Below are 24498 nucleotides of genomic sequence, written 5' to 3' on the forward strand. Positions count from 1 at the left end.
ACTTAAGGTTGCACATCAAAGCAGTGGGTTTGGACTTGGTGGCTAGCATCGTACATACGAGAAATGAACTCAAACTTTTTTAAAAGAAAAGGAACCGATCAATGAAAGATGAAGCCAATGGGAGATAATCTTGCAGATACTACAAGACAAAACATTGTAAGAGTCAGGTACTCATTTTCCAATATACAGAAACCTTTCAGCTTCACTGAAACTAGCAAACTATCCTGGTGGAGAGAGTAAACTGGGGTCAGACTCCCCTTGTTCTTTCCCTTGTGTGTTAACTACCTTCCTCCATGCTTGCCAACCCTCCAGAATTGACCCTGAGTTTCCACCAAATGAAGAATAATCTCCACACTGCTATGGAGATTAGTCATTGGGGAAGTATAAATAAAGTTTTAGTTTTCATTTACTTTGGACACTTTTAATTCCTGCTACAACAGGTATTGGAGAAGATGGAAGCAGTGTGCTATTTGACAAGTCAAAATTGTTCATTTTGGCCTTGAGTCTGTTCATTTGCTAATTGGGGATGTGTTGGATGACCAAAAATAGAAGTGTGGGTACAGGGGTGGTGGTGTGAAACAGTTTGAAACCATCCAACTGACTCGTCCCCCTACCCCTTCAAGCACCTAGTGTTCAGATACAAAATGAAACAATAAATCCATCTCCTTTAACTAATTAATTAAGATCTTAAAGGGAGAGCAAAAGAAGTCATACATATGGACTTTTAAAAAGGAAGACGACAAGTCGAACTACTGATGCAGGATTTGTTGCTGTTCCTTTTCAGACTTGGTCTTTCCAAAAGCAGATGTAATGGTTTGAATTATTAAAATTATTGTATTGGTGACTGTACATTTTGCAACCATTTAATTGCCACACAACGTGATTATGCAGTTTTCTTGTAAGAATTGAAATTAAGTAGTCTGTCTATATTTATGGTCAATTTTACATTTAGTGTCAGTACGGGGCTGTAAGAAATGTACAGCAATGCTTTTTAAATATTTTTCAAGTTGCAAAATGCTGACTGATAGCTCTGTATGAAATTTATTTCTTGTAATGAAGTTGCAGGATTTCTCGTGTTATTAGTTCGATAATCTCTCTGAACACAGTCTCAATATATTTCAGTTTTCTGTTATTTTCATTCACAGAGAGAACCCTGAGACTAATGTAAAACTAATACAAATAAATATATTATGAAAGGGACAATCTGATTGTCTTGATTCAAGGACTCTTGTTTATCATTTTTATTTCAGAAGTCATTCACCTTTGTCACTTAATTGTAAAGATGCTAAACGTGACAACTATGAAAGGATCATATAGAAGCTGAATATCACTTTCATACCATTAAGCTCTTTACTCTAAATATCAGATTACTAGAAAATAAACTGAGCTCATGTTATATGGATTGCTTTTTGAGTCTCGTGTTCTCCCACAGCAGCACATCTGCTTCCGCTTTCACATTGCTGTTATCACTCTCAAAACACTGGAAAATTCTGTACGCTGCTGGCAGAGTCTGGGCCACCGCTTTAGCTGTTTATTTTTTCCTCCTCCTGGCTGCTACTGCTTTGAATATTGCATTAGAGTGTGGCTTCTGTAGCCTCTGATTACATCTATGTAGCAAGCAAAATGAGCTTTGGCAGCTCCATGGCGATTAGTGAGGATTGCTGTCAGTTTCTATTCATCGCTCAATTGCGGTTCCCAGCTGACTGTCCATTATTTGCATTGGCTGATGTAGCTCGCAATGTCTGTGTTAGAGCTTCGATCTGTGCATACTGCAGCATTTTAACAAAAACCTATCATTACTTTAGTGTGACTTCTCCATTATTAACTGTATCTAACTCAGTGTAGATAAGACAAACAAGATGAAGGTTCCTTGCTTTTTGGTATTTGGAATTTTACTACTGCTGAATGAAGAGAATTTTAATTTTCTTTTTAGATTATTGATTCAATTGAGCATTAACTATGGAAGTACAGCTGAAAAAGACTAGCCTATTTCGATACTCTTATTGCTATCCGTTTGGGCAATGACTGTGATATAAAATTGGACAATTAATATTTCCCAAGGCATCTCTGGGAATGTGTTGAATGTAGTTTGAGAATTTTAATGTTTAAATGGATGTAAAGTACAATGTCAGGTTTAAAAAAAACATCCAATTCATTAGTTGTAGCACTATTTGTAATAGGGTTTTTGTTTTGGGAGGAAGAGGTAGTCTATGATGAGCATGAGTTTCTGGTAGGATGGATTTACATTAAAATGTGTTGAGAATATGTATGTAAGGTGACCTTTGCCACCCACATAGCAAATCTGAGCAGTGCATTGATTATTCATGCCTGAAAAAAAGAGGGCCGTGATATGCAGTGCCCATTGGTGCTCATTAATTGGAGAAAGCTACTGGCGAGAATCAGATTCTGCTTCTCTGCTTTTCATAGCAGTGCCATCTTCTGATAAATGCCCCACTGTTGGAATATGTTTATTTAATTTCAGCCTGACCTGGCAAAACGTGAAGTCGATTTTTTCCCTTTCCACACAACAGTTTATTTTCCTCCCCTCTAGTTGCAAAATGACGACTTACTGCTACAAGCACGAATATTCTTGTATGCCAGAAGGTTGCGAACTGGGGAGATTAGTTAATTTTTCAAATAATCCTAGATTGCAAGTTCATCAGAGGCAGCAATGTCTGGAGCCTCAGCAGCAGCATTTGACTGCACCCAAGTACTACACCTCTGCAACTCTGCCCGTGCCCTCGACTAAACATAGAGGCAAGTTTACAAACCTGCGTGACAGTGTTAAGAAAAGTCCTACTAAAAGTACTGCCAAAGTGAAAGCGACTAGTGGCTGGTGGTCAGACAGTACTTGGTCAACACGCTCTTTCGATAAGGTCAGTACTTTTAGAGTTGTTTGCTGTACTTTTAGTGGTTATATCAGTATAAGATTTACATGTAATCTAGAGTGGGAGCAATGTAATTACACGGCCAAACTCCCTGATCAGTGGAATTAATCAAATCTAACCTGGAAGAGATGTTCAAATCTTGGCTTATCACTTTGCAGTAAATCCTTTCATTGTGCAATTTTCATTGAAGCTAGTACTTTAACACTTCTTTATTTAGATTTTTTTTGGAATTTTGCTGTTAATTTTGTCTGACTGGCATTTTGCCTGCAACTGAGAGAGCAGGTGCATCTCTCTCTCTCTCTTTCTCTCTTTCCCCCCCCCCCCCCCCTCCCCCACACATCAGTGTCTTTCCTCCAGCTGTCAGGAAGTACCAAAAACTGACTATACTTGAGTCTGCCGACACATGCTTCTATTTCTTTTCCCTTCCACAAACCAGCCCTTGGCCCCAACTACGAATATGACCTCTTTATTGCCACAAATTGTGAATTCAGTAAAGAAGGAATCCGTTCATAAATGTAACATTTTGAAGTAGTTGTGCTGGTACTAGTGACTGACATTGAAGAGATACATTAACAAAAATAGATTGGATAGAAATTTTATGACTTTGGATCTGCTGGGAATCTGTTGTTGATTTTCCCCAGTGTTCAGCAGTCTAGTTTCTAAAATCTACATGAGCAGTCACTCATGAATTGAACTTTCAATGGCTTAACAATCGCAACACTTTATTTTGCAAATACAGACAGTGCTGGGACGCTCTTTGCAATGGACTTTTGTTACCTAAAACTCTGGTTGGTTGGGTGGGTGGGGGTGGAGAATAGCAGCATTTTGCTCCAGTGAAATGATTTTCATGTCAAGAGTCTAAATATTGGAATGGTTTTAGTGGAATAAATACTCTTTTTCAAAATTTAGCCAGTTTATTAAACACAGCTGCAATGTCCCAAGGAAGGATTACAATTCTTTACACCCTACCCCAACCCCCAAAAATAAAAGATTCTATCTAGTCTGTTGTGGAGGAAGCTGGGTATACATAATGTGATAGGAGCTTTGGAATAGGATATTGCTTTTTAGTCAGTGAAGTTGATTTTTAAGAGATGTCATTTGGAGCAGAAAATGTAATGAACCTGTGTACTTTGCAGTGCTGAGGTCATTTTGCCAACACTGTGGCCAGTTGTAATGAGAGTTGAACATTGAATAGAAGGCTTTGCAGATGGTTTATGTAGCTGGCTTGTTATTTGTATTAACATCAGAAGTTTAGATAGTAGATTTCTATGATTAAACTATGATGGCATGTTTTAGGATTACCAAGCTCAGCAGAGGCACTCTATTGTAGGATCCTGGAGTTTCAATTGGCCATCTGCTGACATAATTTCAGTTCATTGTTTTGAGTATGTACGATGGTGGAATCAAGAGTACAAAAATCTTGAAGCTTAATTTTATTCATTTCATCTTCACTGATTTATTTCTTATAAGTCTGAGACTGACCTGTCTAATGTTGATCCTTGATTGACTTCTCTCAAAGGAAGGGTTAATTCTCTTGCCCACATGAATGCAATGTACATATTTTCTGACTGTATTTTGGATGGTGTGAGGTAAAAGAGAGGTTGTTTAGTGAAGTGTTGTCTAAACAATATTGTACTGCTTGAATATATCTGAAAATGTGTTGCTGGACAAGCGTAGCAGGTCAGGCAGCATCCAAGGAGCAGGAGAATCGACGTTTCGGGCATGAGCCCTTCTTCAGGAAGGAGGAAAGTATGTCCAGCAGGCTAAGATAAAAGGTAGGGAGGAGGGACTTGGGGGAGGGGCGTTGAAATGTGATAGGAGGAAGGAGGTCAAGGTGAGGGTGATAGGACGGAGTGGGGGTGGGGGCGGAGTGGTCAGGAAGAAGATTGCAGGTTAGGAAGACGGTTCTGAGTTCGAGAGATTTTTCCCCTCCCCCACCTTGTCTCAGTCAAATCCCTCAAACTCAGCACTGCCTTCCTAACCTGCAATCTTCTTCCTGACCTCTTCGCCCCCATCCCCTCTCCGTCCTATCACCCTCACCTTGACCTCCTTCCACCGATCACATTTCCAATGACCCTCCCCCAAGTCCCTCCTCCCTACCTTTTATCTTAGCCTGCTGGACATACTTTCCTCATTCCTGAAGAAGGGCTCATGCCCGAAACGTCGATTCTCCTGCTCCTTGGATGCTGCCTGACCTGCTTGTCCAGCAACACATTTTCAGTTCTGATCTCCAGCATATGCAGTCCTCACTTTCCCCTGCTTTAATATATGTCTCAACTACAGGAACTCCAAATATTTGGTTTCACCTTCCTTGCTAGAGACCAAATAGGGGCTATGCTGAGCTGCAGTAACATTTTCATTTCTTTTTATTTGCCTGACGAAGCTGTTGCTTTCATATGTTGGATTTTATGATGTAGGAGAACTACACTAATGGATTGCTTTACAATTTCAAAAAATCCTATATTGCTGTTGACTTTCAATTATTTAGGTCTGTAAAACCAGACTTGCCCTTTCAGCGGCTCAGTGACCAAACAGTGTTACCACCTGGGAGAAACGGACAGGGTTGTGTTCTCTAATGCCCTCTACCCACAGCTCCCTAGAAAATGCACACATCACATTTTCAAAAATAAACAAAAGCTCTAAATAAGGCACTTGAGTTATCTCGGTCTTTAGAAAGATTAATAGCTCGTGTTCTTCTGGATCTTGTAATACAATGAGTAATTAAATATGTTTGTGTTGTTATCCTAGAAAGCTTACATTTTGTATATGTTAACTGTATGTCACGATTTCTAGAATAAAATGGCCTCTGCAACGTTCTAAGAATTAATTTGCTGAAAACCTCTTCATGAAATACAGAAGTTATTTCTGTTGTTAGGAAACTTGACTCTCTGAAACCATTCATACTCTAATTGCTTCCAATTAAATTGATTGTGGCTGTTGTTAGTTTGTTTGATGAGACCATTCCAACCTTATAAATGCCTGTACAGCAATGTTATCATAACTTCTTTTCCATATAGAAGTAGAGTACCTCAAATATGCTACCTGAAAACCGATATCATCTGAAACAGGGCATTTTTTATAGTTTACTGTGAATCGATTTCAATTAAGTAATTTAAAACAAAAAACATTAGCTGCACAATTCAGTTAGTGCTGCATTGGCACGGTGTTGCTCTAACCTAGTTATTAGTTGGTTTGCTTGCCGTCTGCTGCACATGCTTATTGATCCTTGGCCCCAGCTGACCTGGCTTAGCATGAACAGACCAGCTTAGAAATCAGGAAGTATCTGAAATCTGACGTGTCATCAGGCCAAGCATGCCAGATTTGAGGACTGGACTTGTATTTATTTTGTTTAGAGGGCATTATGTAAAACATGCTGAGAGGAGATTTTGATTGCTGCTTTTATCCAAGACCCCCTCCAGGTGTATTAGCCATCTGCTCATTTACACTTTGTGGTGTCCTTTGACTGCCTTTTTGATTGATTCCTGTAAAATAACCCTTTTTTTGATGAACCAAATCAAATCACATTATAGTGGAGCTTGAACTTGGACTTGAGCTTCCGTTTTATCAAATCTAAGGCAGTTACTTTCAGGTGAGGGAGCAGCATATTGTTTGGACCTGAAAAACAATATAAATGTAATGAAGTATTCTGTCCTATAAGGCCAATATGATAACCTGATATCTATGGAAGACCTCTCAAAATATTTTAGATTGCCTCAATTAGTGGGCTCATCTTTGCGAAGTTGTAGGTTTAAGTATGCAATGTTTTCTTGCTTTATTTGAGTGAATACCACTGCACTATTCAGAGGAACAAAGCATTCTCTTGGTATCATGGCTAACGTTCTTGTCTCAAATGAGAGTCATTAATCTGATCTGTTATATTTACTGAGTACAAAATGGCTGCCACATTTGCTTGTATATTGGTTGTTGCACTTTGCAGTGATTCAATGTATGTAGCTAGTGTTTTGGAATGCTCCTCAAGGACACTATGCAAGTACATCCATGCTTTTTTGCTTGAAGGCGTATAACCACTCTTTGCAGACAAAAAAAAAATCAGAGGTTAGTTGCATTTGATATTTCGTGTGGGGGTAAATATTTTTAAATTATTCTGCTATATTCGTGGAATTGAATGGCAATTTCTACACTGTGATCATTACAGTCTATATATTCAAACTCTTCTTTTGAATGCTGTTATTTCTGGAAGTGTTTTGAGGGTACCAGTTATTGAAACCACTGTGCAACAAACTAAATTAATGATTGAAATAAAGTGGCCATAGTGATGTATGCTGGACATAAAACTCCTATTTGCTAGCATATCTGACTTTAAGCATCAAGTTGATGCATTTTAAAATCAAATGCCTGATTGATTTTGAGGTCTAATTTTGAGGTCCACCTTCTGTTGCCCATTCCTAACTTTTCCTGCACACCTTGCATTCTCTTCTCAACTTCACAGTACTTGCATTAAATATTAAAGTGTTAAGCTTGAAGACTATAGCGAGATAATATGAAACACCATAAGGTGGATTCACAAGTGGGGCATATTTCCTGGAATCTACAGTTAATTGAAAAATTACCACCGAGTAAACAGTAGGACCAGATGGGAGAATTTCTGTTACATTGCTGTTGAAGTCATGCTTAATTATTAAAGACTAAAAGAACTGTGGATGCTTGAAATCAGGGGAAAAAAAAACAAATTACTAGAAAAACTCAACAGGTCTGGTATCATCAGTGGAGAGAAATACAAGTTCAGGTTTGGGTCCTGAGGAATCCAAGTTCAGTGTTTTCTGAAGAAGGGTGATTGGAGCCAACATGTTAGCTCTGATTTGACTCCACAGATGCTGCCAGACCTGCTGAGTTTTTCCTGCAGTTTCTGTTTCTGCTTTGGGTTCTTAATTAAAGAAGCACTGCTGACGTCCGATGTACTGCAGGAATAATGTGTGTTTATGGGCTCGAATGCTGCAATTAAGGATTTTGTCAGAATTTACATGCTTTCCATGCCCAATATGAAGTTTAGATTGATGGCCTGCTCAACTACTTTTGTACCATCCAGAGAGCATAGGTATTTATAAGGAATATAAAATTTTGTAAGAATACTGTTCTATTGACACTGTGTTTAAAACGTAATCTTAATTACTAACCTATTTAAACGAATTAATCTTTGTAATCGAAGATGTAGAATCACAGAAGAACTGTTTTGTGCTGTCCATTAACTTTAAATTGGTTTGATACTAATTATATTTGAAATCTGTTTAGATTAAGTTGGTTATTACGTCAAGTACAAAAAATGTTTTGTACTTTTTTTTTCCAAGAATGCAGTGACTGAGTAAGACTCTTAAAATATAATTTATTTCGATCATAACTTCACTTTGGGTCTTGATTATATGCTTAACTTTGCGTTTCAGAAACGTGACAGCATTTGTGTGAAATCTAACATATGCATTGCCAGAAAAATAATAAGCTCGGTTGGGAGAAATTCCAATTTTCAAATGGGTGGGTGGAGTAGGCATTTGACGTGTAATGGACAGCATGAACATTTTAACTTTGTTACACAATTTGATTTTGGCTGGCATTTCATTATTCTCTTCCACACCTCAGACCCCCACCCATCCACCATCCACTACAATCCCAAAAAAAACAAGATCTTGCCGGGTGTTCTCGCTTTATTGAGTTTTGCTACTAAGCAGTAAGACTTTAGTATATATGCTTATTGTTTCTGTTAGATTTGCTCAATTGTTTTTTTATGCAGTTGTCTCGAAATTTGATCCCTTGCTATTGTTTAGCAGATAGAGGCTACTCCTCCCACTACTCCTGTAATCCCTGTGATCCCTGTTATGCCAGTCCCTGCTGATGCCAGTGTCTTCTCGTCTGACAGTCAACAGGTTTTGTTCTATCTTTTTCTTTTGAATGTTTTGATTTTGTTGCTGTATAATCAAAATTTATTTTGTGAATTGTAATCTTGTATAATATTATTTGGTAGATTTACTGGGGCACTTGTGATGAGCAAATAGAATCAAGGAGATGGGGTAAACAGTGTTTTCATTAATCTGTATAACATGTGAATATCGAATCAGGAACAGGAGTAGGTTATTCAGCCCTTCGAGCCTATTTCACCATTGAATAAAATCTTGGCTGATCTGATTTTAATCCCTTGGTATTCCCACCTGTCCTTGATGACTTGAAGCTCTGGAGTGGTTAACCTGCTGGTTGTTTGAACTCTTTGTTCCAATGCCTAAATTTAAAATATTTGTGACATCTCAAATTGTGCTTATTGCCTTGAATTGAGGAAAATCTTGGTAGAAAACCCACTTTAAAAATGAGAGTCTAAGATTGTCGAGAAAAACTAGGTTGGTCACAAACCAAATCTAGAACTGTGAAGTTGTATTTATGTCAGTTGAATTCATTATTTATGTCTTTGGAAAGCACAGATGAAAACACAAATCAAACTAATATCATACAATATGGAGAAAATAAATATATGAACAAACATATTGAACAAAATGTTTGGAAAGTTTGAGCAAACAAGTCTTATGTCTGACTTGCTGGAGTAGAATTTTAGAAAGTGAATCATGTGATATATATCTTAGTTTTTGCATGGTCTGCCCACCCCTTCTCAGGGTGGCTTTAATATAGATGTTTTAAGTTCAGGGAGATTAAACTCTGCAGCCCCAGAATGAGAAGCAGCTCCCATACTCCAGTAATCTGTCCTTATGTAAAGTTCAGGTAGGAGGTATGATTGCATTGAAGAAAATGGAGAGGAGATTTACCAGGATGTTGCCTGGGCTGGAGAGCTTTAGTTACGAAGAGAGATTAGGTAGATTGGAATTGATTTCATTGGAGCAGAGGAGACTGAGGGGGGCCATAATTGAGATGTATAACATTGAGGGGCATAGTCAGGAAGGAATCTTTCCCCTTGGTGGAGGAATCAATTACCAGATGATATAGATTTAAGGTAAGGGCAGGAGCTTTAGAGGTGATATAAGGAAAATGACTTTCACCCAGAGGGTGGTAGGAATCTAGAACTCTGCTTGTAAGGGTAGTAGAGACAGAAACCCTCAATATTTAAAGCGTATTTATTTAGATGTGCACTTGTGTTGACAAGGCATACATGGCTAGGGGGCCAAGGACTGAAAAACATGATGGGCCTCAGAGTTTTTTCTGTGTTGTATATCTTGGTGACTCCATGATTAGTTCAGTCTATTTGGACTTATGTTTTGAATTTGCTCGTTGCTTTGTTTGAATTTAATGAGCCTGCAGGTTTCTTTGTCCTGTTACTTTATTAGTGGATAGAATCTACATCCAGACATATAGATTTATTAGGTACCAGAAGCTGACAGATATGCAATTAATAAGAACCAAGATTTAAACTGGGCTCTGTATGGCAGACTAATATTTTCCCGGAGGACAAAATCTTGGATATCATGATTGAAATTCATATCAGGCATTCCTAACGCAGTGACACCTGCCTCCTAGAATAAGTAGAGGACCATTTTTTAAAAAAAAATTGCTTACATTTTCTTGACATTTAAGCCTGGAAGTATTACATCTTTAACATGTTCATTTTCTTGAGCAAAAATGAATAGCCACACAAAAAATAAATATATTTAAATATATTACACCATCAAGAAAAGTGGGTAATTTCTAATGTAAGTAACCATGAAACCAAGCTTACTTGGCCATTTCCATTTTACTCCCTTACTGTTTGATTGCTTTCTTGTTCATGGAGGCGGTGTCAGTTTTGACCTCAAAAGCCAATTTGACACAACTCTCAAAGACTGAATGTTCTATTTTGCTATTTGGATTGACACAATTTCTAGATTTATCATAGAATCTTTACAGTGCAGATAGAGGTCACTGAGTCTACACCAACCCTCTCAAGAGCATCCCACCCAGACAAGGCATTTATTTTGGCTAATCTCGCCAGTCCGCACATCTCTTGTCACTATGTGGCAATTTAGTATGACCAATTCACCCAACCTGCACATCTTCACACTATGGGGGGAAACCAGACAACCTGGAAGAAACACAAGCAGGCACGGAAAGAACGTGCAAACTCCACACAGTCACCCAAGGGGAGAATCAAACCCAGGTCCCTGGTGCGATGAGATAGCAGTGCAAACCACAGCCACTGTACTGAGTTAGTGTTTTATTGTTTGTTGTTAGCTGGTTAAATGATATTGATTTTTCAAAAAATATTTTGCAAAATTTGATTTCTGTAAGTACCACTGTCAAAGGAGCATCCAGAGCTCTTTTTATTTGTCTACTTTTTTTTATCCCAGATTCATGGAAGGGGATCTTTGTTGAAGCAACTTTTCTTTTAGTATTCTAAGTAGTCAATGCATTGGTTATAAATATTAATTATATTTGGCTCAGATTGGTGGAACAAAGAAGTTTTAACTGAATTATTCATGCCCAAAAAATTCCAATTTCTCAATATGAATGAACAGATAAATGAAAATACATTCGTTACATCTTCAAAAGGGTCTTTGGGTGAATTATTTATATTGAATTTTTCAACAAGGTTGTCTCACTCCAAGGAGTTTCTGTTAGTACTGAATCCACTCCCCTCTTGCATGTTTCACAATATTCTTAAGTTGAGGGGGCAGGCAGGTTTTGAAATTTGCTGTTTTCTCAACATCCATCCGTCTGCGAAAGCACTTTATATACCCACTCGGTATTTCCCTTGAGAGATTCTGCTTGAATCCATTTCAAACCCAGTTGGATTGATGGCAGATCTGTAAGACTTCATAGTTTCTTAGATAAGACTAAGGGGCAAGGAATTAGGGAGTGCATGATAAACTTGATTGAAGAGACAAATAAGTTGTTGGGACAATTGGGAAAGTTTGTTGTTAACAATAGAGAATTACATTCTCTATCTCTTGTCCGACTCCACACATCACAATATAAATGTTTTTCTCTGTAATTGGTCATATCAATAATATACATTCTATTTAATTTAGAACAAAGCGATCCATCAACCAGGTTGCTTTAGTAAAGAACAAAATTACTGATTTATTGTGAAAACCAGACTCAGATTATAGATTTAAAACTGATTAACAGAATTTGAAATGTGAAGGTATAAATGTTAGATATTATTAATCATACAATTCAGATGTGTTATTACACACTTCAGCATGAGATAAGAATTGAATCCTGGCCTTCTGGCTTAAAGGTAAGAACACTACCATGGTATCACAAAAGCCCAAACACATCGATGTTGGTATTTCCTAATTATGCTGATCAGAGATGTTGCAACATTTTGCTGGAACAGATGGGACTTGAACCCAGGTCTCTTGGTTCAGAAGAAGGGGCATAACGCTGCCACAAAAGCTCCCAAAGTATAAACATTATCCTTATAAATAATGCCAGCTCTCTCTCATGAGTCCAATAAAGGGGGAAAAAAATCAAAACGCTTCTCTGCAGGTATTAATTTTGAAAAAAACATTAATTAATTTTTTGTCAGCGCCTGAATGAAGAAAGGATAGGTTATGAAAGGTTCAAGATGGCTTTCAATCAGCATTCTGGTACAGGTGACAGGTGTCATTAACCACAGGCAATTGTTACTCAGGCCTTTAAATATCATTCACTCAGGAGATGTCGAGAATTCAGAGATTTGTTTTGTAGAGATCATTTGCACAAGTTTATCAGGTTTCACACTGGGATTCTCTAAAAGTTAAAGGAATACCTGTGTAGCTTCTCTCGCTGGGAAGGCTGCATTGCAACTAAAATCCAAACGATTGCCAATACAAAGACACAAATCAAAGTATGTAATTTTCAGTTAAAAAAAGTCCAAGCAATTAGCTTAAGCTATGTGACTTCCCAGCAGTGTGTTTTAAAAGACCTTGGGGCATTTTGGGACTTTTTTTTGAACAAAAGAAAGTGCAGGAATCTTTTCAATGCAAAAGACCTATTGTCTGCTCTCTATTAAACACAAATTCTCAAAAAGTATTAATATTTAAATATACTCATTAACACAGTTTATCAGAGGAATTGCAAACTGGTTTTCCTCTGAATTCAGTTCTGGGGCCAATTCTGTTAGATGATTTGAATATAGATCTAGGAGGAGCATTGTTAAAATATTCAGATGTTAACAAAACCTAAGTTTTTTTGGAAAACTTAAGGAAACTGCAAAATAATCTTAAAGTTGCTGAAAAGACTGAATGGAGTTCAATAAGGTAGCATGTATTTGTTAGCACAAGCATAATTATAACTTGTTCTATGAAAGAGTTGGGGTTTTGTGAGTACAGTTGATAAGGCCATTTTGGGGGAGGGGAAGAAATGAATAAAGCTTTAGACTTCAGCATGTTTAAGACCTTGAAGTCAAGAGGTCATGATGAGTCTGAGAAGAAAAACAACCTTGACCTTTCTGCTATTAGGATAGAGCTCCACAGTGTAGGAAGGGCATTGAGACTGGAGAGGGAGCAGTGCAGATTCTGCCAGGTATTGGGACATACAAAATGGATGACATGTAAAAAGTTGTGTTTTTGTTTAAATAATGCTGATCATTGGACAGTATGATCGTGAAAAGGATGGGGTATAGTTAATAGAAGCAGGTTATTTCCAATCTTAAGGATCATGAACGAAAGTCCATAAGTTAAATATATGACAGAATGGGATAAGAGAAGATTTATTTTTCAGATGTGAGGATTTTGAATTTATGACCAAGATGAAGTAGAAACGGTTGATATTCAAGGTTAAATTAGATAGATGAATGAAGGAATGGATGTGAAGGAATACGAGAACAGAGTTGGGGAATGTGATCAGAATTATTTGCTCACATGGAGAGTAAATACTGATATGGGCTAATTGAGCCAAAAAATGGACCAAAACCAATTTGTGTTGTAATTTTGTGTTTTTAAACTCAATCCTGACCACACCAAATGTTGGGTTCTTTTGAATAGAATTTAGTTCAGACTCTAGCAGAAAAGCTGGAGATTTGCATGAAGAAATTTATATAACTTGATGCGCCATTAAATAATCTCCCAGTCAGGAATGACAGGATTGTTTACTATTCCTATTTATTTTGGGCACTTTTGAGTAGGAGACAATAGTTGATGCCGACGCAGTATTGAATTTCAGGTGTTACACTTGAAATAGTTTATTTATTGCATTTCTTAACATGTTTTAACTGTTCCTTCCTCATTTTCTTTTCTTTCAAGGCGAATCCACCTCCAGTTGTGGTGAATACAGATAGTTTGGAATCTCAGCCGTATGTAAGTTTCAGTTTTGCTTTTCATGTGTAAAACTATTAAAAACAGGAGTTGAAAAATGCAAAGGCATTCATCAGCTCAGAGCCGAGCAGATGTTTTCAAATATAAGCTCGATGCTTCTGCATTGGCCTTCCATGTAGATGACAACTCTCAGGCATATGATTGAAATCCATGTCTGACCCACATAGTCAATTACTAGCTTAATTTGTGAAGCAGGTTGATTGCAAAATGGTGACTTTGATAGCTGACAGTCTATAGCTTTGACATTTAAGTTCAATTCCTTGTTAATCTAATTTACAGATGGAGAATTTTTTTTTAAATTGCGCTTCTCAAAGTTGTTAAGCTATATCTGTCTCCAGCCACCCAAGATTTTATTCGCAATGAAACGTATCCTCAAAATGAAAAGTTGCATTGATTGTTCTTGCTCAATTAAAAGCAACTTGTGTGTTACATTAAGTATTCAGAAAAGATACTAAGTAAGAATAATCGCCTGCGAGCAGTTTTTTCTTGGCAGGCTTTCAGTAGAAGAAATGATAAATTTCATTGTCTTCATCTTTTTGGTTGGTAGATTCCTTGGAGCGTGTTGCAGTTGTAAAGCAGATTATTTTGGGAAAATTCTGTTTCAGTATCAATTCTTTGAGACACTGGAATATAATTAGAATATTTCTTTCATAAACGCAAAATTAGATTACTTAGTGTGGAAACAGGCCCTTCGGCCCAACAAGTCCACACCGACCCATTCCCCTACATTTACCCCTTCACCTAACACTACGGGCAATTTAGCATGGCCAATTCACTTAACCTGCACGTTTTTGGACTGTGGGAGGAAACCGGAGCACCCGGAGGAAACCCACGCAGACACTGGGAGAATGTGCAAACTCCACACACAGTCTCCTGAGGTGGGAATTGAACCTGGGACTCTGGTGCTGTGAGGTAGCAGTGCTAACCACTTTGCCACCGTGCCGCCCATAATGCTGGAGAAACTCAGCAAGTCTTGCAGCCTTCATGGAGAGAGAAACAGAATTGATATTTTGAGCCCACCGTTCCAGTCTGCCACTCAATAAGATTGCAGCTAATCTTCTTTCTCTCCTGTTATTTCCCAATACTCCTTGATGTCTTTAGCCTCCAGAAATCTGTTGTTTCTTAAATATATCCAGTAACTTGGCATCCTCAGCCTTCTGTGGTAGAATTACACAGGTTCACTACCCTCAAAGTGAAGTAATATCTTAGCTTATCTAAGTCTGAAATGGCTCGAATCACATGGCATCAAGTTCAATTTTGCCAGTTTCCTTGTTTCCCTCCCCCTCCTTATCCTAGACCCAACCCTCCAACTTGGCACCGCCCTCTTGAGCTTTCCTACCTCCATCTTCCTTCCCATCTATCTACTCCACCCTCCCCTCCAACCTATCACCATCACCTCCCCCCACCCACCTGCATCAACCTATCGGCCTTCCCAGCTATCTTCCCCCACCCCCACCCTCCTATTTATACTCTCTCTCACTTTTCTAGACTCTAAGTCCTTTCAGTAATTGGCATACATGATGATGGTATTCAATTGCATTAACATCACTGAATCCCTAATATCAATGTCCTGCAGGTGACCATTGACCAGAATCTGGACAAAACTAGCCATATAAATTGTGGCCATACAACGAGCACCCGAGCTACAAATCTTCTCACAAACCTTGAATATAAATTGTAGGTCAGAGGCTAGGAATCTCAGTGATTAACTCACTACCCGACTTCCCAAAACCTGTTCACCATGTACACGGCACAAGTCAGGAATGTGATGGAATACTCCGCCACTTGCCTGGATGAGTGAAGCTCCAATACCACTTTTTGAGCAGCTTGACATCATACCCAGGATAAAGCAGCAGTTCAAGAAAGCAAGTCACCACCCCCTTCTCAATGGTACCTAGGATTGGGAAAGAAATGCTGGCCTCACCGGTGATGTCCACGTCCCACGAATGAGTTTTGTAAGAATAAAATGATACCCAAGCCTCTTCTTACCTTAACGTTTCCTAATCTATCACCACTTAAATAATACTCTACCATTCTGTTAATTAGTCTGCTTTTTTGGGGAATGCTATGTGCATTCAGACATGGTATCTTTTGACTTGTCTTTTTTACGTGTCTTTCATACTACAGCTCTATTTGCAGATAGGATTTGTTTCCTCTGCCTTTCATTTTTTGCTGCTTACTTTTCATTTCTCATTTCCATCTTTGTTTTCCTCATATGTCTTCCTGCTCAGGCTCCTGTACCCCTGCCTGTCCTCTACAGCATTAGTGAGAGCTAGTCTTGCAAAGGTATCAACCCCAGTGCTGCTGGGGAACAACCTGTTCAGTTTCGGCAGATCCTATCTTACCTAATGTTGGTCCAAATGCTTCAAGAGCTAAATCCCTCTCTCCCATTTCATCCCTTCAGCCACACATTCATCCTGTTCTTCTGTTCCTGATCTTGTTAGCTTGTGGTACTGGGAAAAATATTGAGATTACTATCTTGAAATCCTGCTTATTGATTTATTTCCTTGCTTCTTTGGGTTTTCAGACAATTGGTTTTGAAACGTTAACTTTATTTTTCTCTCCACAGATTATACTGAAACTGCTTGGTTTCTCTAGGATTTTCATTTTTTAAACTTGACTTCCAGCATCTGCTTGTTTTGTTTTTATTACCATGCACCCCATTTTACTGGGCCTGGGCAGTGCTATACTGGATTCATTCTGTGAAAGCTTGAAGATATGATTTTGGATGTCTTACCCCTAAAGAAAATGCTTAGTCTTTTTGAATTCTCATTTCATTCTAAACAGCAAAATTAATAATCAGTCTGAAGAATCACGTTTTTGTTGTACAACTGCCTGGGTTGTAGCATTTGACCATTGTGAGGAAATCGCTCAAATGCTGTAAAGGTAGTTAAGACTAGGTTCAGGAACAGCCTTGTAATTGTAAATTTCAGTAAGATGCCCAGATGCTTGCCCACATGGTAAGTTGATAATAACTTCTCAAGGCAATTAGAAGAAGCAATGAATGCTTACCTTGTCAGCAATGCATCAATCCAAAAAAAGGACAATATTTTGGATTATTATATATTACCCCTATTGAGCTGTCCTCCAGATTCTACCCAGCATAGTAATGAACAAATAATTTTACTCCTGGCTGCTCTAAACTAATGGGCAAATAATTCAAACCCCTCAACATTACATTGCTTTCCCTATTTGAGCACTTTTTTGCTTTTCTCCTCTCTCTCGGCTGCCCTCTGCCCCCGGCCCCACTTCACCCTCTCCATCACCCCTGGTCTCTCTCTGTCTGTCTGTCTGTCTGTCTCTCTCTCTCTGTCTCTCCTGTCTCTCTCTCTCTGCCATCCCTGTTCTTCCCAACCCCCCACCACATTCCTGATGAAGGGCTTATGCCCAAAACGTTGATTCTCCTGCTCCTTAGGTGCTGCCTGACCTGTTGTGCTTTATCAACTCTGTATTCCTCTAAACCCTTTCTAACTATGTACGTGTGCAAGTGTCTTTTAAATGTCATAATTGTACCAGCCTCCACCACTTCCTCTGACAGCTCGTTCTGTACACACACCACCCTCTGTGTGAAAATGTTGCCCCTCGGGTCCCTTTTAAATCCCCCCCCACCCCCACCTTAAATCTATGCCACGTTGTTTTGGACTCCCCCACCCTGGGGAGAAGACCTTGGTTATTTAAATTATAACTTATTATAAATTTACCTATACTGCAGTGGACACGCCCAGAATATTTCTAGTAGGTTTTTATTGGTGTGCATCCAGCTAGTTTTTGATGTCTGACCTCTAGGCAAGCTCAAGGTAACAGCAAAAGCTTTTAGACAATCTAAGCAAATCAGAACACCGCTTTTAACTGTGCGTGTGTGGTTGCCAGCGGTTTCTTACAATTTAAAATTTAAGAATGATGACAATGACAGCTTTTCCATTATTTCCACAGTAAAATCTGGCCCATTATTATTATTTCCCTTATCAAGAGTTTTCATCTATAAGTGCATCTTTAAATAGTGTGATTGTTTTAATTACTCATGTGGACATCACCAGTTAGGTCTTCATTTATTCCCCATCCCGAATTGCTATGGAAGTGAGTGGGTTGCTCAGCCATTTCAGAGGTCAGTTAAGATTCAAACATATGGTGTCCAATTGGCATTCTTTTAATTGCACTTGTTTTTCCCCCACTTTAATTTTCACCATCTGCTAAGGTTGGATTCAAACACATATCCCCTCTGCTTTTATCTGGGGCTCTGGGTTACTAGTCCAGTGCCATTACCACAATGCCATCACTGGCCATTATTTGGTTCACCCCTTTTTCTGTTCCAGTAAAGAAGTTAATTTGCTTCCTATTACTTGTTTAAAGTATTTCACCTTACTGAGAGACAAGATAAATCTGTTTCTGGTTGTGTATCTCGTTATGAGGCGAGGAATATAAAACTACTACATTCAGTTTATCTTTTTTCTTCAAAGTCTCAGTGAAACTTGCATCCTTATTTTCCCTGCTACTTCAGACCTCAGATTGTAGCAAACACCATTGCTACCTGGAGACCTATGTAAATGTACATTTTTTTACAGTCTTTTGAATCATTTCATCTCCAGAGTGTAAAGGAATCTCATTTTCAGTGATATATTTGCAATGTTGAGAATGCTTACAAAGATTAATTGATACTTGATCATGACAATTCAACTATCAGAGTTGAAAATGTGTTGCTGGAAAAGCGCAGCAGGTCAGGCAGCATCCAAGGAACAGGAGAATCGACGTTTTGGGCATAAGCCCTTCTTCAGGAATGGCTTATGCCCGAAACATCGATTCTCCTGTTCCTTGGATGCTGCCTGACCTGCTGTGGTTTTCCAGCAACACATTTTCAGCTCTGATCTCCGGCATCTGCAGCCCTCACTTTCACCTCGACAATTTCAACTATCAATCAAGTGTACTTTGTAAATCAAAAAATGCATTGACTAGAAATTTTGATTCTTGGAGTGGACTGCTGCCAACCAATAGTGAAGTGAACAAGTGTTTTGTGATAAGTTTTACTGCATTCAGTGCACCATACAGAAACTATCAAGTTGAATCCTGAAACGAGGCTCTTCCCATCTTTTCTGAATGACTCGAGTGTGTTCAGCACTGGGGTTTTGGGTCAGTTGCCATTAGCTGAGGCCAAGTTCTTTCCAAATTCTATTGTTAATTTGTACTGCTGAATAATTCAGATGTGAAAGGACCCCTTTAAAGTGGCTGTGTAATTCTCACTGGAGCCAGTTTAGTGAAATACTAAATACAGTGCAGCTCCATTGATTCAATAGATACACGTAGTTGTCAGGGTGTTTTAACTTCATGTCAGTGCAGTTATCCAGCTAATGAAAAGTTAGGTTTGTTTACAAATTGACGTTGCATAGCTTTAAAATCCTGTATTATGAAACATTGAGAAACAGGTGTATGTTCCCATAATTTCCTAGAGTTGTCATGTTCCAAAATGGTTGGAGAAGAAATGCCAGATATGATGGTGAGAGAGAATTCCTGCACAATCTGCGATAAGTAATTCTAGCAGAAATTGGAACTGCTGTACAACTGTTTATTTATATTTAAAACCCCTTCACCAGGCAAGAATCCAATTTATTATTTTACCATAAACTGGTGAAATTATGAGCCAAAACGTGTGGTGCTGGAAAAGCACAGTTGGTCAGGCAACATCTGAGGAGCAGAAGAGTCAACATTTTGAGCATAAGCTCTTCATCAGGAAACGTCGACGCTCCTGCTCCTCGGATGCTGCCTGACTGGCTGTGCTTTTCCAGCACCACACCTTTTGACTCTGATCCAGCATCTGCAGTCCTCACTTTCTCCTGGTGAAATTGTGAGCCTATTTCTAAACACAGTTGAGTGACATGCTGTTTCCATGTGGTAGATGCAGATGCAGCATTCCCATCTAACACATTGGAAACTTCCATATACTAAGGGAGAAATAGTCATTAGTTGAAAATAAGTTTCGCTCCAGTGGTTAGCACTGCTGCCTCACAGCGCCAGAGACCAGGGTTCAATTCCCACCTCAGGCGACTGACTGTGTGGAGTTTGCACATTCTCCCCGTGCCTGCGTGGGTTTCCTCCGGGTGCTCCGGTTTCCTCCCACAGTCCAAAGATGTGCAGGTCAGGTGAATTGGCCATACTAAATTGCCCGTAGTGTTCGGTAAGGGTAGGTGAATGTAGGGGTCTGGGTGGGTTGCGCTTCGGCGGGTCGGTGTGGACTTGTTGGGCTGAAGGGCCTGTTTCCACACTGTAATGTAATCTAATCTAATCTAAAAAAAAAACACAGTCAGTTAAAATGACAATCCTGTTGGTCTAATTTTAGTTACCTCCTTTTTCATTGAAGAAGTATTTTTTGTGATTTGTATTTCTGCTCCTTTTTTTTCCTGTTGATCTTTCTTCTACCGCTTGGATTCCAAGCTCTTGCAGTTTGATGAACCACTTTAATACTGGGCTATCCCTTAACCAATTGTATTGTCTGTAAGAATCCATTTCTTTTCTATGATAATTATAGCCACCAATAATAATGTATTTGGACAATACCATAAAAGAGTAAGTTAACAATTACTGTGCATTGGTGTGGTAATGCTCAATGTATTTTTATTGTCAGCCCCTTCTCATTTAAATCAAAAGTAATTGGACTACATTGCAATTTGTCACGAGTTTGCTGTTTTTTGGTGTTGTAAAATCTGATGTACTTGCCTTAATGTGAAACTTGCTGTGACTTCCATTTCACTGGTATAAGTGTTATCTTTTGGCATGAGTAACTCATTCACATTTGCAGATCAAAAAAGCTGAGAAAAAGAATCATTTTTAAGTTGAAACTAACAGTGTATATTGATCATTGGTTTCAATGAACTACTGCATTTAGTATGAAGTTAAATGATTGGAAATGAATACTACCAATACTTAAGTGTATGTGTCTCCTGTGAACATGAATCCACAGCCATAGAAGTAATCATTGCAATTTTATCACACTTGTGACCAATCAATCTGAAAGCTTTCATGAAACAAAAACTGAAATATGAATAATTTTTAGTGTTTGTCAAATGTAACTCATTTTTTCTTAGCTAACATTTCACATGTCTTGGTTCTTTTGTAGGTAAATGGTACAGATGCAGATTATGAATATGAAGAAATCACACTTGAGAGGGTAAGATACCGATTTTTTTTTAAACTGATGACTCATATCTGCCATGAGTAAATTTTGAAGTTCAAGGTATTCTCAAGAAATCCACCTAAGTTTTTACACTGAATCAAAATGCATTTTATACCAACATTTCCTTCCAATTTCATCTCCTGTATTCACCAACAAGGGCAAGATTCAGTGGGAATATTGATCTGGCACTTGCACACAATTCATGTGAATGTGACAGTTTTATTGCGGGCTTGAGTTCACTTTTGATCAGCTTTTGTCAACCACAGAGTATGTTTGCAGAATGTTATTATGCTCTGCTTTCTTTGTGTGACCTTTGCACAAGGGTATTAATAATTAATATTGCCAGAAGATTGGTTGAATTATTCTGCAGTTGGTTGCTCAGTAACCTGCTGTCCAACTGCATTCCACACAGCTGTGATAATTATTTAATGAAGTTCCTGTCTTCAGTCAGCTCCTTCTGTTTTTATCCCCACAGAATAGTTGCTACCAGGAGAGAAACCAGTGTTCAAATTTCCTTTTAAGATGTTCTAAAGTCCTGATCAGATTTATCACTCATGATATGCCAGTCCATCTCTTGTAATATTCACTTCTTTTTTGAGAGAAGCTGAAATTATTGTAAACTCCAGTGTATAAAACTTCAAATTATGTTTTTGTCTTGAGGTCCAGTTCTAACTGGCTACCACATTAGCATTCATCAGTAATTGGAAATTGTATTGCCAAATTGTATTGCCATTGATTCATAAATGCATCCTTGTTTGACGACATAAAGTCACATTGTAATCATAAAACCTATTTCACAAGAGTCACTTCTAGTGTGCAGCATTTGATTCAAACTTTTGGAGAAAGGAACCGTGATTTAGAAAACTGCTGAATTGGCCAATTGTACTGTCAATGTTCCTTTAAATATCTTTCTCCAAAGATCTATTTTAGGCAAACTCAAATCAAAAGTCAGTATTTGATATTCATCTTTTTTTTAAACCAACTTTTTATATTTTTAGACATCTGGCATACTTTGGCTTAAAGGCTTACAGGAATGCCATATTATTAGAATAAAAGAAATACAAATCTACACAATGTATATAATCTCTTTCAATTACTGCTTAATAATTCAATTGTGTTGAAACTCACAACTGTGATAGCAGGATAATCTTTTGTTATTAAAAAAGGAATTCAATGAATCTGAGTAAAGATTTGATAAAATGTGTTTCATAGTGCACACCAAACAAGAATGACTTCTTTTAGCTTGAAATATTTCACAAGTATTACAGATATAGTCTGTGAACTTTACTTAAATACTTGATTATTTGAATAGACATCATTCACAATTACAGTTGTGTGGAGCTGTTTATTCTTGCGTATACCAGCATCCAGATCTCTGATTTGTTTACAATTCCAGACACGTTCTTTACAACTGTTTGTGATAAATTATTGTCAAGCAGACTAAAGCTTTTAGCTTTGTATGAAGCATGAGCAAAATCTAAGCCAGGTGATTTCCAGCATGATGAACACTGGTAAATTAAGTTTTGTTAAAAAAAAGATCAGCCATCCACTTTAACTGTTGGGAGCTGTAAATTTAGTGTAGCTGTAGATTAAATGTTACTTTCTTGGAGCAAAGGTCAAGTTAACAGTGCTACTTCAGAGGGCAGTTAAGGATCTAGAATCCTATCTAGGCCAGAATAGATAAGGCTGGCAGATTTTCTTCCCTAAAGGACGTTAGTGAATCAAAAAGGTTATTGTGACAATTCCTTCGTGGTCACCATTATTGGGAGTAGTTTTCGAGTCCAGAATCATTATTTAATTGCAGGTAATTAGTCCACGAGTTGCAATGGTGGAATTTTAACCCCTGGCACCAGACCATTAGCGTGCAAGACTCGAGATTATTACTCCAGTGATGTTAGCAGTTTGTCACTGTTCTTCCTCTAAATTGAAAGTCGAATACTTGGCCATCAGATGAAGTGGTGTGGTACTGGGCAAGAATAAATGGTGAATAATTCAAAGAAAAATAGAGAATATTATCTGTTTCAGTTGGCCTATTTTTACTTCTGTGGCATTACTTGAACTCATCCTTACCGCTGTTCATCTGTTGAATACCTCAAGCAAAATATTGTGAATGCTAGAAATCTGAAATGAGACAAAAACTGTTGGATAAATTCAACAGGTCAGAATGGATGATGGTCACTCTAAATGAAAAGTTAACTCTTTCTACCATATGCTGAGTCTTTTCCCCTCATTCATGTCTTTAATCTCATCAAGTCCAAATCCCATTCGCCTTGTGTTCAAATGACCTGCCTTTGCTCAGGATTAAACAACTTGTTGAATTTTGTTTTAAATTCTCATCCTTGTTGACATATCCCTGCATGCCCTTTTCTTGGTAATGTCTGTAAACACCTCTAGTCCAACAACTCTGAAAATTGTGTTCTAAATCTAGCCTTTCTGGTTCCCCCACCAGATAGCTGTGCCACTCATTTTTTAAATACCTTAACCTCTCCTTCCTTCTTTTAGGGCAGTACTTAGAACTAATCTCTTTGTGTAAGCTTTTTAGTCATCTGTCCTGTTATCACTTTTTGTGGCTCAGTGCCAAATTTTATTTTATAGTACTTCTGTAGAGCATTTTGGTACATTTTATTACATTAAAGGAACCATATAAATACAAGCTGTTGTTGATTTTTCCTTGTATAATTCCTTCCCTGATGTATAAGCAAATGTGCTAATGGTCTATAAAGTATCAAATGATTCATGTGTTTGAGTGAACTAACAGAGAGCAGATTTGAGTCTGTATACATAGCAGAAGAAAACTACTAAGTCTGCTTAATTTATGCTGGTAGCAAACCTTGATGTTCACAGCAGGTGAAATGTCTGCTCTTCACAATAAATCACAGGAAAATTCTTGCCCTCCCAACTTGGATTTATTATTGCATGTAACAGAAACTGAAAATGACAGTCTCGTAAAGGTTTCAGGACATAAGGAACAAGTTGATGCTGAAACAATTTATTTCAGCCCTTGAATATATGAGCATTGTAATTAGAATTAATGAGTAACAGAATCTGATGTTAAGTCTTGAAATAGTGTGGATTTTACAAATGGATGGAGATATTTGATTTTGTGTGGATAAATAACCATTGAATAGAAAACCATGCAATATTGAGATTAAAATTATTATCCTCACTTTGAGGCAATTGCAAGCTCTTTTTGATGATCCAAACAGAAATTGATTTGAATAAA

General features: G+C 38.1%; 1 protein-coding gene across 27 annotated transcripts in view; it reads left to right on the forward strand.

The window, feature by feature from the left end:
• dlg1b (discs large MAGUK scaffold protein 1b) overlaps positions 1–24498 on the forward strand; it is a 435380-nt gene that overhangs the window by 255515 nt on the left and 155367 nt on the right. For 12 of the 27 annotated variants that reach the window (XM_087993459.1, XM_043702479.2, XM_087993449.1 and 9 more), the window contains 3 exons: positions 8666–8764; positions 14042–14095; positions 21219–21269. In XM_087993459.1, the coding sequence (XP_087849585.1) occupies positions 8666–8764; positions 14042–14095; positions 21219–21269 (204 nt within the window). The remainder of the gene's footprint in view (positions 1–8665; positions 8765–14041; positions 14096–21218; positions 21270–24498) is intronic. The other 15 variants (XM_087993454.1, XM_043702489.2, XM_043702490.2 and 12 more) reach the window with 2 other exon arrangements.

Source organism: Chiloscyllium plagiosum, unplaced genomic scaffold (genome assembly GCF_037043375.1).
Source record: "Chiloscyllium plagiosum isolate Xiang-an unplaced genomic scaffold, Cpla_swu_hap1 HiC_scaffold_13, whole genome shotgun sequence".
NCBI classification, from domain to species: domain Eukaryota; kingdom Metazoa; phylum Chordata; class Chondrichthyes; order Orectolobiformes; family Hemiscylliidae; genus Chiloscyllium; species Chiloscyllium plagiosum.